This window comes from Carassius carassius, chromosome 46, assembly GCF_963082965.1.
Source record: "Carassius carassius chromosome 46, fCarCar2.1, whole genome shotgun sequence".
Classification (NCBI taxonomy): Eukaryota; Metazoa; Chordata; class Actinopteri; order Cypriniformes; family Cyprinidae; genus Carassius; species Carassius carassius.
The window spans coordinates 18,611,042-18,626,594 of NC_081800.1; the positions used below are offsets into that span (position 1 = coordinate 18,611,042).

General features: G+C 37.2%; 1 protein-coding gene across 2 annotated transcripts in view; it reads left to right on the top strand.

Annotated features, from left to right (window-relative positions):
• Positions 1–1,551: 1,551 nt before the first annotated feature.
• The window catches only part of LOC132128829 (segment polarity protein dishevelled homolog DVL-1-like), a 38,669-nt gene continuing 24,667 nt past the window's right edge, over positions 1,552–15,553 (top strand). For both annotated transcript variants that reach the window (XM_059540190.1, XM_059540191.1), the window contains exon 1: positions 1,552–1,992. In XM_059540190.1, the coding sequence (XP_059396173.1) occupies positions 1,823–1,992 (170 nt within the window). In that variant the 5' untranslated portion in view covers positions 1,552–1,822. The remainder of the gene's footprint in view (positions 1,993–15,553) is intronic.

Here is a 15,553-nt window from a genome sequence, read left to right on the forward strand (position 1 = left end):
TCGAAAACTCTTGGTGGAGGTCCGTGAAGAAGGGTAGCGGCTCAAAGGGGGGATAGTTTATCCACTACGCGGGTAACCACATTCAATAGCTCACTGAGGAAGGGGAGGTGCATTTCTCCTGTCCACTCGGAGGGAGAGAACCGCATGTGCCGGCCAGAGCCTACTCTTGAGTTTGAAGCCGCGGTGGACAAACATATTTTGAAAAAGCAAATCTGCTGATTAACACGCTCAAGTGGGGGAGAGCGAGCAAGTGGAAAAACTCCAGTGCATCACTGTATTCATAGTCAAAGCCGCACATATCGCCCCAAACCACCACCTCGTGCGGGGCCTCGGCGACCGCAGATGCGAAACGGTGGGGGTTAGACGCGAGGCAACCTATAGAAAATACACTCCAGAGCGCGGATTCTTTTTTTTTTTTTTTTTTACTGTAGCCGTAGGCTATCACGGAGAGAACATGTAGAGAGGCTGCTACGAACCTCTCATGAGTGCCTCCTCGTGATAAACCCATTATACGGCTCTTACCTTTCGTTGACTCATCGCGTCCACGAAGAGGAATTGAAAACTGCTCGAAGAAAAAAAAAAACGAGATGGTTTCCTTAGGGCACAGATGATTCGCCTTCCTGAAGGAATGAAATCTGAGCGAAATAGCGCAAGGCACTCAGGTATATGATGCGTACGCATGCGTAGGGCGGGGCCAAGCGCTATTTGGCCAATAGGATTGGCGGGATGGTATAGGGCTTCAGACATTCATGGCGACTTTAATGGGTGCTCATGCTTACACAACTTCAAAACGTTGTAGCCTACCTTTGTGTATTTTATTACACTTTGTGTTTGCCTCCCCATTTAAAGCTATTGGTCACAAACTACTTTTTCCTGTATTATGTATGTGTGAAGCCTTTTTTAATTTAGGTCCGCTGTATTGCCACATTTATTAAAACTACATAACTTTGACATGTTAGTAGTTCTAGATTTTACATTATTTTCTTACATTTTTACTGTCCATTTATGTTCTATTCAAATTCACATTTTGCAATATAGCAATAAAATTAATTTAAAAAGTTAATGTTATTTGTAAAAAAAAAGGAAGATTATTTTTTTGGGGAATGTATATAATTGTTTCCCTATATGTCCCTGTCATATTTGGTTATGTATTCTTGTTCTTAATATTTGCTTTGTAAATGAATAGATTTTTGGTACCTATAGTGCAAGACAAACGATTTTTGTGATACATTTAAAATGTAAATCTGTAACAACGATTGACAGTAGGTCTTTGTTTTGTCATCTTTTAATCATATACTTAGTTGTATAAAAATATATAGACTGCTTACACTCCCACCTTTTTATTCGACCTTGTATATATTGAAAACACGAAAGAAAAAAAAGCATTTCTGCAAAGGTTTTGCAAGGACAAGGTTAATGTACAGTACAGTGTATTACAGCTGTTGGCTTAGCAGAGCCACAGCAGTTCAGTCAAGTCTACCGCTAGAGGGCAGCCTACCTCTACGAGAAACCTGTAATGCTAAAATATCCTGAACTCCTGCTCGTAGGGATGTGAACCGTCCCTTCCTGTTTTACTGGCGATCAGAGAGAAACATTGACGCCGTAATAGAGACGCGCAAGCTCCCATTATGTCTGGAACCGATCGCTCCGTTGAAGACCAGGATTTTTGTTTGCCTACGTGAAACCGGCAGCCAGCAATGTCGCTTTATAGCGCATAAATGGCACTTGACGAGTTATAGTCTACAAATATATTTTGTATCGCGCTGCTGCAACCCTTGCTCCTTCTTCTGTCAATGATTATCCTACCCATATAAGCCTACTCATGGCGGAGACCAAAATTATATACCATATCGACGAAGAAGAAACCCCTTATTTAGTGAAACTGGCGGTTTCTCCGGAAAAAGTCACGTTGGCGGATTTTAAAAATGTCCTCAACAACCGGCCGGTCAACAGTTATAAATTCTTTTTCAAATCCATGGATCAGGATTTCGGGTAAGTATGGAGAAATATGATTTTGCTCATATTGTAGTGTGGTATTCAACAAACACGATCACACCCATGATCGACTCAGCATTACGGCAGTCACGTGCCTTATAGACGCTGTCAAACCTGGAAAGCGTTTAGAACATAGGTTTAGAACGTTTGGTTGTTCGTTGTGACGTTGCTACATTGTTACATTGTTGCTGCTGGCACCTGCTTTGAACCCGTGTTCTAAAGTGCGCGTTCTTGCGCGGGTGCTCGACTCAGAGCAACCCAATGTGGCAAGCCGCTTTAACATTTACGTTTAGCGTCAATGTGAAGACGGAAGTATCGAAATATTTTAATTTCTTGTAAACATGTATAAGTAAGTGATATAAATGTACATTTACATTTGTATCTTTTTGAATTCCAATACATAATAAAGCCTAATTCTTTTGCTTTGTTTATAGGACTTGCATCCTAATAACAGATTCCCAAGGTGCACTTGAGGGCAGCATTATTCCTTACTACCTAGTCTTTGCATTAAGTTACATTTTGTATATACTAAGTAATCCAGTATTGACTAGTATCTTTTAAATTTCAAGTTTCATTTTCACTAGTAATTGGATATTTTTTGGACTAATGATTGTTCCAGTGGTTACTATATTGATTTATTACATCAGTCTATTGATTTTTCTGTACATATTGCTACTTATTCCTTTACTTAAATTTTTCCCCAACAGTGACTTGTATCTTAAAGGCCGTGTTGCAAGGTTAATTTTTTAACAAATTTGTGCAATTTGCTTGTTGGTAATAAACATTTAAACTGTTATCCATTGTATTTTATGTTGTTGGGTATCACAAAACGGAATATAATACGAAAAAGTAGGTACTATCTTACAGCGGTCTCCTTTCCCCCACAATGCATTGCATCACGTCACGTTGGAGAGAGAATTTACCAAAGCCGCATTGAGAGTGACTAGAGAGACGAGTAGTAGACATGAGTATTCAGATAGCGCAGATTATAGATAAATACATAGATATATATAGACAGATAGACTACATATATAGTTAGATAAACAGACAGATAGATAGAGAGACACTCACTTCCCTACAGCACAAGCTTGTCAGCGCAGTTTCCGTGGGACAGCACCGCCCACACAAGCACCTGCCAAACACAGCGACAGACACGCGACTACGTTTGCAACAACATTTTCACCGGAGGACGAGATAAACGCTTAGAAACGTCCATATAGCAAACATGATGCCTTCTATTTTTAGATGACAAAGACAACGTTTACCAGTACTACGACACTATGAAAAAGGTTACCGGTACTTATCTGAACTAACGTCATGATCACTGCCACTAGATATAAAGAAAACTTAGATTTATTTTTTTTACTCGGTGCTACTCAATGACAGTAAAAAATAAATACAATTTTATATATATATATATATATATATATATATATATATATATATATATATATATATATATATATATATATATATACACGTGTGTGTGTGTACATATATATGTGTGTGTTTCGTTATTGTGCACTGCTGCTCGTAGACTAGCTCCAGTGCTCATTGCTGCGATGCTAAACGATAGTAACTCACCAGGACACTTCACCAACTCTCCACTCATTCTCCTCGGACCATGCATAGGCTTTGACGGACATCAGTTCTTGGCAATTCCTCATTTGCCCTCTCACGACTGGCTCGATCGAAATTACACGGCTGTGGATCATACATGTTGGCTCTTGCCACCTCTTCCTCATCCCAGTCAGCCGCTATAGTTCTGATGCTGCGTTCCAGGCAGGTTTTTGAGCTCGTAATCACTTACTACTACCGACTTTGTACCGTTCCAGGCAAGTTACGCCCAACTTTCTGAGCGCAAGGAATTGTAACTAGATTATTTGTTTTATTGCAACGTTGCATTGACCTAAAATCGTTTTTTCAACGTGTGCCACTTGCATAAACACTGCATCCGTAGGCACTATTATTCGTAGTGGCTGCCATCGTTGTTTCGCGTGCTGTGTGACCTCGGAACTCGGAGTACATCGATCTAGTACGAGACAAGAGTTCATGGGTGGGAAGTCACGGGTTTGATGGCCGTTCCAGTGCACTTTCACGGGTTTGAGGTTGGAAAAACACGGGTTACGGGTTGCCTGGAACGCGGCATCATACTAGACTGAGGCTACCTTTCCTCAACTTCTCCCCAACGTGACGTCATCAACGTGTTGGGTAAAAAAACCGTTAATACCAAAAACTTAAAAAATAGGTCTTTAAGACCATTTTTGAGACATTTTAAAAATGATATACATATCTTGAATGATTTATGTACCCATTAATCGAAAGTGGTGGTTAACCTGCAACATGGCCTTTAACTATTGAAATTGGCAGCAATTTGAAGCTTTTTTTTTTATTCCCCCCAGAATGGTTCTAACAGTTACTGGTTTGTTTTACTGTCTGAACCACGGGTGAGCATAGAAGTCAGTAACAAAAGTTTTTTTTAATTTTTTTTAATAAAAGTAACGATAAAAGTAACCATATTAAGATATTCACTGTTAAGTGACTAGTAGCCAAAAATAATGGCTACTAAATATCTAAATTGGTTCTTGGTTATTAGTGAAATAGAAAAAAATAGCAGTCACTGTCTGATTACTTATCAGACATAATTAATAATTAATAAATAATTACTAGTAACATAATAAATACTAATTAGTTTTAATTAATTCATGTTATATGGCTTGCCACAGCACCACACATGCACTGAAACAGAGCTAATTTTGTCAACTCCAGTGGCATGCTTCAGTTATCCACATGTAATATATCCTGGTTATTTCCTAATACAGTGTCTTCTGTTGTAACTCCATTTGACAGTGCTCTGGTTTCCCGGGATTTGAAGCTTTTGAAGTTTAGGCCTGGCCTTCAGAGCCATCATACTAGAAAATCTGAACATGACATGACAAAGTCAGCCTGATTTTGAAAGGTGACAGCACCTTTCATAGCTCTAAAACAAACACGCTCTCAATTTAGTTAAAATTAAGTTAAAATTTATTAGAAGTACTTCCATGTTAGACAGATGGGTCAGATACACTGACCATCGTTGGCCAGATAAAAGGAAGACATCAAACATAATCTTTAAATCCAATTAACATCTCACAGGTCCTAATATGTTTAGACAGCAAACTCGTTGTGTAGCAGAATTTCAGTCATTTTCTGTCACTTCTGTCACTGAGGTTAGTTGAGGGGAAGTGAGAGACTGTGAACCATCAGCTGTCAGGCAGAACTGTCACTTTCTTTTCAATTTGTCAGTCACCTAACATGAATGGATCAGTTGCCTAATATTTCCAAATGGCAAACATGCTGTCAGATAAAACAAGCAGCTGTCCTTTCAGCTTTCTATTTTTCTGTGATTGTTAAACATTGTCATTTTGAAATTAAGTCAAATTTGAGACTGTGAATACATAGTCATTCACAATAGGTCATCTAGTGTTTTAAGTAGCAATATTCTAACCATATTGAAGCTGTATAAAATAACAAAAATTATTATGTTATACATATTACTTACTGTTAAAATAGCAGATCATAAAGTTATTCATTTCTCAGTTGTTACTTAAGCAAATACTACATAATGAATTCAGGGTGGCATTGGATTTTTTTTTTTTATTATTATGGTCGCTGCTATCTATAATAGTACATATATGCTGACTTCTAACTGGAATTGTCAATTTTGGGTGAGTTTCTTTTAAAGTGTTTCCCTCAAATGTCTATTGAAGTGACAAAAGGCCTCTTTAGACCAAGAATGAGAACTATAGCTATAACTATATTAGCATCCACACTTTTTACACAATACCCTTCTGTTCAGCTGCAATATCTGCTTATATGTAATGTCATTGGTGGATATTCTGGATAAATAGATACATTTGATCTTGGCTTCCCATGTTAACTTCTAAGGAGACTCTGGGTTATTTATGTTCAGAGATGACGGTGTCATTTGATCTGAAAAGACACACAAACAGCCACTGATGTCTAGGATGGAAATGCTCCCCTGCAGTACGAAATGTGGTTATTTCTCACAATTTCAATTTGAAGACCTCTTTAATTCCACATAGCCATTCTCCGGACTCTTTTAAACTCGAATATGCACCACAACTAGGGATGGGTATCGTTTACATTTGATCGATAACGATAATGCTTACTGATACGACACTTATTGATACTGTTATCAACACTATTTGGTGCAAAAAGATAAGTTGTTGAAAATTTCAAGTTATTTTATTACTGCTGAACTTTAGAAACTGTATTAATGTTCTTCAGTCAAGAGCAACGAGTTATTTTTCTCTTTGTGTTTTATTTTATTAACATGAAAAATGAAAATTGTGTTATCATTTGCTCACTCTCAAGCTGTTTTAAACCTTAACGAGTTTCTTCTTCTGTTGAACATAAGTTATTTTGAAAAAAAGTGGGAAACTAAACAGTTGCTGGTCCCCAGTGACTTTTCATATTTTTTTTTCCTACTATCAAAGTCAGTGGGGACCAGCAACTGTTTGCTTACCCACATTCGTCAAAATACATTATTTTGTGTTCAGCACAAGAATAAATACAAATTAATTTGGTACAACATGACTGAGTAAATAATGACAGAATGTTTATATGTAAACCTTGTGTGTTTTTGAAAGTATTGGCACAATCAGACGATAATTAATATAACTAAATAATCAGGTGCTGTTTGACTGGCAATTTAATGTATGAACTCTTTGGGTGGACGCGCTCTGAATAAACACATGTTAGAACAGCAAGTGAATAAAACATTTCACCAGCAGGGCGTTAAAGCATACGCAAATAATCTGCTTTTGTGATTGCAAATAAATCCAGTGTCTCATGAGTGTGACTCTACCTTTGAATTGACATTTACATATCCACATATCCACATATGTGGATGACGTGTCTCGTGAGCAGTGGCGCCCCCAGAAAATGTTAACAGGGGTGGCCAAATGAGGCCACAGTAAATTTTGGGGGTGGCACATAAAAATAGAGAAAAAAAAATTAAGGGTTTGCAATATAGACAAAAAGTTATGTCTCTGTGAGTTCTAGGATTTTATCGATAACGATAATTACACTATTTTAATGAGTGTTATTGTGCTGATATCTTATTTTTAATTGTGCTGACACCTGATTTTTTTTTTTTTTTTTTTTTTTTTTTTATACCTTTACACCATTGTTTCTAAAAGTGTGCACCATATTTTAGGTCAAATACTTGCATTTGGGCTGTTACCAAGCATATGCAATCAGTATCAACAAAATTGATCTTTGCAATGCAGATAAAACAAGCTGCATCTGAAGTGCCATTTAGATGTTTTTACACACTGTTTAATGCAGCTCCGTGGAACATGGAATACTTAGTCTGCAGTTACAAATGAATAAATAATGTTAATAGGTGGCAGCGAGTCACTGTTAATAAGTGAGTCATTGCGATTGAACCAAATCATTTAAACGGTTGATTCATTCAGGAACGAAACACTTTAATGTTGCTCAGAGACGCAAAACTGTGGCTGCAGCAGGTGCTGCACTTTTTTTTCACTTCTTAAACTATTGTTATTAATAGGACCCACTGTAAATAATCCTAGGGGTGGCCGCAGGGGTGGCCAGAGTTTATATAGGGGTGGCCGTGGCGACCCCTTGGAGGCGCCCCTGCTCGTGAGTTGTAGTTAGAGCCAGGGGCGTGTCTAGAGCATTTTCAGTGGGGGGGGCCATGCTGGGGCACTGCCTCCAAATGGGGTGGCCCCTAGTGACCAAAAGAAAAAAAAAAGCTAAATTCTACAGTATATTACGTAAATCCTATTGATTTTATTATTTTTTTAACTTTAATAAAGTTATTTGTAAACAAATGCATTAATAAAGCATATTTTTTATTTAGTTTTTTTGTCATCCATGTATATATATCCAACGAAACTCCCTATATCTTTACTTCTTTTCATGGCTTGGCACTGCTCTCTTCCCTGCCTTCAAAAGAAACACTTATGTGTGTCTGTTATTTTCAATCTCAATCTCAAAAAAAAAAAATTCAAATTGTGAATGAAATGCACAGAATGCATCCATGTCATTTCACGTGTAAATGACTAAGTTAGGCCTGACAATTTAACTGACTATCTAACTGACTTACTCTCATGCATTAACAAGTAACGTGTCACCAGACAATTATTATTATGGAACATTCTGTGCATATTGTCATTTAGTGCAATCTTGCTATGTGGTCACCGTCACAAAATAAACTGATGCAAAATATGCAAATCACCATGACTGTATATTGTTTGAACGTTGACTGAACATTCGATTGAAATCAACCACGACCAACGCTAGCAGAGCCTGACGGGGTAAAAACATTGATCTGAGAAAGCCATACAAACATATTATACCATACATAAAGGTTACCTACCAGCTGTTTGTTTGGTATCTTGTGATGTGTCATTCTTGAACGAACGAATCTTTAATGTGACTAGGGAAGATCGAGTCGTCATATTTCGAGCCGATAGAGCGACATCACTTTGATTTTATTTATTTTTTTACAGTGGATTCTAATCTTCAGTGGATTCTAATCTTCAAAAATTACCTTGTTGAATGATTTATGTCTTTTGAGTAAACCCTTCAGATTAGACTATAGAACTGTAGTGTTACTTGTTTAGGATTCAAAATGTTATTTGCTTTTAATTTATGTCATTATGTCCTTTTTGAGCAAGCATCGTATACATATATTAGACCAATTTGTCAAGTCTGCCTAGGAAAAGCAATTATTAAACCAGCAAACTCAAAATTGGATTAAAAATTAAACTTAGCTATAAAAACTTGGATTATTATATTATTATATAGTCTAGTGTTTATTTACTGATAGACAGTCAAAAAGACAAATTAATCATTATTTTATTTACAACAAGATTTTATTTATTTATAAAATAATAACACCACAGATCCTCAAGAAACCGTAACAAAAACACAGTGACAGAAATGTCAGAAATAGCGCATGGGTCTGTCACGTGATTAAGGAATGACTTGAACCCGAAGACTTGTCAGACAAGAGGTGAGTTAATCACAGACTAAAGACCTAGGTAAAGAATGAATTAATCTTTTCTGTATCTTTATAGCATTTTAGTTTTATATTGTTTTTAGTGTGATCAACGTTTGCGTAAGTACTAGATGTGCTGGGGAAGTAACACGTAACATTTTAATAACATAATAACAACGTTTCTCTGACGCTGCTGCACTTCTTTGAATCGCGAACTTCAGTAGAGTCTATAAATTGACTGGCCATAAAATGAACCAATCACAAGACATCTTATGGGGGGGGGGGGCACCTGGGGTGGCCAATCGAATTTCAGGGGGGCCTGTGCCCCCCCTGGCCACCACGTAGACCCGCCCCTGGTTAGAGATAGAGCCACGAGACATAATACAGTGCATTGCTTGAGGTAGATGTTGTGTTTTGTTAGTGAATGTTTCATTATATTACTTGTGTTGCCTCCTTCGTTCAGTATTACACTACTGCATATATTGCAGTGGTCCTGGAGGCCCCCCATCACTGCGTGTTCTCCATGTCACCTTAATCAAACACACCTGATTCAGATCATCAGCTCATTAGTAGAGACTCTTAAGACCTGAAATAGGTGTGTCAGACAAAGGAGAGATGCAAAATGTGCAGTGTTAGGGGCCTCCAGGAACAAGGTTGGGGACCACTTATATTGCATCTGACACTAGTGGCCACATATTTCAGTGAAGAGAAATGAAAAACAGCAGCTTCTAATTCGACGTTAATACTGAAGTATACAGAGAAAAAAAAGCAAGTATCGATAACAGTATCATTTGTCCTGAAGCTTATCAGTACTTGTGTATCGACCCAATTACGTACCGGTCCACCGAATACCTGTTCTTAGTACCCATCCCTAACCAAAACACGTGCTGGTGTTCTAGCACGACATTCCAAAAAAAAAACTTGCTTTTCCTGTTAACATAGGAGAGTTTACTAACAGCGTTGCTTTCCTGTTACACCTAGCACTGAGTGCACAGTTGGCCCTGGTGACCGTGAAGTAGATTACCTGAACAAACAACGCTTGACCTTCAGTGTCAGACTGCTGTGGTTTACTAGGTTCTCCTTGGCTACTTTGTTGTGCTAAAATGTGGAGTAGTAGCTTGGGCCTATATATTGGGCCTAGAGTTTGGGCTCTGCAATTAATTGAATTTTAGTTTCAATTTTGATTTTGGCTTTCAATGATTATGAAAAAGCAAAAATCAAGATAAAATGATTATTATTATTTCCTTTAAAGTGGGGTTTCGTCCTTCCTTAAAAGCCCAGACTTAATTTCCAAACTTAAAGCATAGTTTGTTCTCTGTTTTATTTGTTCTATTTGTTTTAATTGTATTACTGACTATTTACTCAATTTTTTAAAAACATTATTTAGCCTAGTATTAGTTTCTGCTGTGGCACTGAAATTGGTATCAAGTATTACGAAATTCCATTGGTATCTAAAATTGTGTTATTATAGCAATCATTTGTCCAGCAAAATATACTCTTTATATTGCTATTGTGAAAAAAAACATACTCATAAGAGTTTGGTCTAAACGACCACTGCTAATGATTATGATATTGATCATAATTATGATTTTTGCCATAACCAAGCAGTCCTACTTTGAGGATCAGTATGCTTGACTACAAATCTGTGAGTCACAACTTGGATCTGGAAACATTTCAGAACCATAAATGCATCTCAGGGGGAGTTGAGTTATTATGTGTGCAGCTAAATGCGGTGAACATTATTTTTAGACAGCCGTGCATTGTTCATTCTTCACCCATTCATAAAGCAGGAAGAAATCCAACCAGCGCAAGTCTAGTGAGATCTCAAATGCACAAAAATGGGCCTCTGTAATGTGGGTTAGTTAATGTTTACATTTACAGATCAGCGATGAGATGAACCTATGAACTCTGGGATGGCATAGAGACACACCCCTAATTATCACATCATAACTAGCCCAACAGTGTCCAATATATTGCTAATCCCAGTATTACTGCCATAGGTCCCCACTGTGTGCATCCTCCGTAATGTTAAACAACATTCTGCTGCTTCTGATAATATCTTCTGCTATTATCCTCCACAGTCTCTTATTACCGCTGTAAACCACCTTTGAGGATAGACCGCAGCAGCAGACACCCAAACACCATCTCTCTGAGGGCTGATGGATGCCAGTTACCTCCATTTCACTGCTGCTGCTGTGTGTGTTGGTTGGAAAACATAATCTTAAATAAATCTTGTGTTCAACAAGATATCAGTGGAGCGTATGAATGAAGACTGGGAGTAATGATCCAGGTGGATTTCATTGGCTTTTAAGCAGCCTTTGTTCAGTACACGTTGCGTATGGAGCGCATGTGTTTTAACTAATGGTTACGCTGTAATGGATTCCTCAGTGTCAAGGCCAAGTTAATGTATTTTTATCAGACCCCCATTGACTTCACAGAAAGACTTTGGTTGTGTTTCATATTTAAAGTGCTGCTGTCACGTGTTGTGTGAAGGTTAGCTTTAGGTCTGGAAGTGATACGGAAGTGGCACTCTAACAGCTTGTAAGTGAAATAATCTCATGGTCTCATTCACTGACTGATGATCAGGCATTAATCGGACTGAGCTGGCCCTCGTCTCAGCCCTCATTATTTGTTATAGGATCATGCTAAGCTGTGCGCAGCTCACAGATGGAATGATCCCACATCACAGGAAATCCCTGAAGTAGATAAATGATATCATTACCATGTGCTTGCTAGTAGGGCTGGGCGATATATCGAATATTAGCGATAACATCGGAATAATTTTGACGACGATGTACAATTTGAATATATCGGGAATATCGAATATTTCAAATTCAAGCATACTTTCCCAAAAGAACGCGCCGAATGTCCAAAAAAGGAACCTGTAACTGCTGACTGCTCTACGCCCCTCTACTACGAGAGCTTTAATGATAGCGGTTGCCAGATAACAAGAGTTTAAATCTCCGAATCAGAGCTCCACTGTTACAAGGATACATTTTCTGCCCGGTGTTTGCTTATTTTAAGCAATCTGGCAACCATGCGCACGTGCTCACTCCTCATTGCGGAAGAGCCGCCGACGATAATCTGAAAACACTTAACAAGCTGGAATTGAGCGATCTAATGAAAGCGTCGTTCAGCCGGTCTGTGTTCTGTCGTGAGATCTCAACTGTATTGTTTGCATTTGTGATCGCAAAATAAATGCACTTACTCGACCGCTGATGTTTGAATAGAGAAACATAGGCTATGGCCATTTGGAATTACTATTGGGGAATTTCACTGATATGTTTACCAGTTTCCATAATATAGACAGAGAGAATGCAAAAGTCTTTGGTATTCATTTATATATATTTATATATAAGAGCTATGTGCTTCAGCAACTAGCTCCCCATCTAAGAGGGTTTTTATTGTCAGTAGGAACATAGTTTCATACCACAGAGCTTCTCTTAAAACCACAGACAGTTGACAGACTTGTGTTCTTAGCTTAAAAACTTGTTAAAATTTTTTAAATAAAATACTTATCCCAGTTGCATAGTTTAAATTGTGAATTGCATGCACTAAAAAGAAGAATGCACTTTCTGTAACTGTTACTTAATTTGCATTGCTTCAGTTACATATAGGCCTACATGTATTCATTTAATAAAAAGCAGTAAGTGATCTCTTGGTCTAGATTTTTTAACTGCTTAAATTAGCTGTTTAATCTAAATAGTTTTTTTTTTTAATGGGCAAAAGAAAATCATGTTTTATTTTTTATTATTTAAATGCAAATGCAAACATATCGAGATATATATCGAATATCGTAAAAATTTTGACAATATCGAGATATCATTTTTTTTTTTATATCGCCCAGCCCTACTTGCTAGTCAGAAAAGCCCTATAAGTTTCTGAAAAAGGGCATGTGCATGGTAATATATTGCATTATTATATATTTTCATCTGTTAGATCTTACTGGGAATGTCGTCAGTGGTGCTTGCATCACTATTTACTCTTTTCACTAATCTTAATTATTAAACTCCGGCTGTTTGGGCTATTAATATGAATTTTACCATAAATTGTGTGACTGGTAGAGTAGAGTTATTTTCTAAGCGCTCTAATTTAAGATTTTTGCCTGGTAGATAATAAAACCAGTGTTTAGGATTATTAATGTATTTTGTATTTTAATTTTAGTTTCTTTGAGTAATTTTGTTAAATCATTTGTTTGTCATTTTGATTAGTTTTTGCTTTATGTAATTGTTTATTTATTTCAGTTTTAGTTTAGCAATTTTAGTACTTCAATTTTTTCTTCAAATGTACTTCAGTTGCCAAGTTGACATTTCTATTTTTTAATAAAATATTTAGATATATTTTTTAAATATATTAAAATAGTGTGTGTATATATATATATATATATATATATATATATACACACACACACACACACACACACACACACACACACACACACACACACACACACACACACACACACATATATATATATATATATATATATATATATATATATAAATATATAATTTTTTTTTTCAGCCTTATATCATTTAATGAAAATAGGTCTAATAGTTTTAGCTGTAGTAAACAGTAAGTTACAGCCCTCTATTAAACTGATTCCTTACACTTAGACATGAAAAGAGAAACCGGAATAACATAGACATTTGCTGGAGGGCTGTTTTGACTTGGGCCAGTAAACAACCACCCAGAACACCCTAGCAACTGCATAGCAAAATGCAAAAAAACACACAGAACACCTTAGTAACCCATAGCAACAATCTGGCAACCATTCATAGCATGCTAGCATCATGATGGTGAGTTTTGCACAGGCTAGGACCATTCAGATTGTAAATGTTGTATTGTCTAAACCTTTATGACTGACTTTCTTCTTAAGAACACACAAGAAGATATTTAGAAGAATGTTTCAGCTGTCCATACAGCTTAAGGCAAATGCATCCAGAAAAGCATTGGACCCCATTGACATACATTGCATGGACATAAAACACTGCAGTACTTTCCAAAATATCTTATTTTGTGTTACACAGAAGTTGGAATGACATGAGAATGAGTAAATAACTACAAAACTTTCATTGGGTCTTGTGAACTATCCCTTTACGAAAGCTTGTTAGCTAGTTACGAGACGTTTTAAGCTTAAAACTGATATTATTACCCAGAAGTAGGCTTGTTGCGATAGTCGGTGTTACCGGTGATACACGGTGTTTAACCCACCTACCGGTCATAGCACTTGACCACCGGCACCGTCCCCATCGTGTTGAAGTTTTAGCCTATAGCGATAAAGCACTTAATTCAGTTAGTGACTACGTGCCTTCGTAATTTAGCATAAGCGGAACGAGCGCCGCAGTAAAGCAGCAGGTGTCCGATTTCATTTATCATTAGAGGAGAGTGAGGCAAGCTAACTGGCAAAGGATGGCGGAAGATCTGGTTTCAAAGCGAACTGTTGCAATTTAAAATGAAGGTTTTTCGTTTATTGTTTCTCATTTAGCCTATTTATAATTTTTTTTGTACGGTGTATGCAGTTAATAGGCCTACCTCTTTTTTTTTAACAGCTTAACGTGAGTTTAATTTTTATATTAGTTTTTTGTTTTTGATGTTCGTTCGTTTCATATTTGATGGTTGTGCGGTGTTTTTTTTTTTTTTTTTTTTGCTGAAAAAGGCAGGCACTTTATTTAACGAATATTTATAATTATTTAACGAGTCTTGTTTGATACTTGCACGATGTGTGCAGTGGTTCGTTTTGTTAATAAATGCACTTTAAAGGTGTTTCATAAGTGCTTTCGTTTAGTTTTTGCATGGTGTGTTAAGTTATTATTCATTTTGCAATAAAGATGTGTGTAATACAAGCGAGTGTCTTATTGTTTTGTGTATTTTTATTAAGAATAAAATAAATTAACCCATGATTAATTCAAACAAATGCTACTGAATTGCCGCTAATTAAAGTGAAAGTAAATTGAGACGTGTGCACGTCTGCACGACCGCATTTTCGGCCTCCCGAAATCCCCGACACGCAACCCCGGTGACACCGGGATTACCGGTTTTTTTTACACGTCGATTAACCGGTGGAAAAAATCCGTCACCGCAACATCCCTACCCAGAAGAACAGATTTAAACTCCATTGTGTAACCAAAGGCATTACCTTTCCTCAAGTTTGGACAAACATACTTCCTTATGACCACCCCCACACTCCTCAGTGTATGTTGCTGTATATTGTAAAGACCTCTTGAAAGGACACAAACACTTCCTAACCATGACTAGAGTTACACCCCAGTTTCCTGTGCTGGGCTCAGGACGCTTTCACAGGCTGCAGAAACTCAACTTGTTTTGTAACTCTTTCCAAAAGACCATGTTATCGTCATCCTTCAGTCCCACTTAACTCACCTCCTCGGCCTCACAGCCGTGTGGGTGATGTGACCTGGATGTTCTGGAGGAGCAGAGAGGAAGACATAATAATTATGACAGGCTGCTGAAATTTCTCAAATCATTATACTCTGTCAACGCATTTTACTACTGACTGCCTAATAT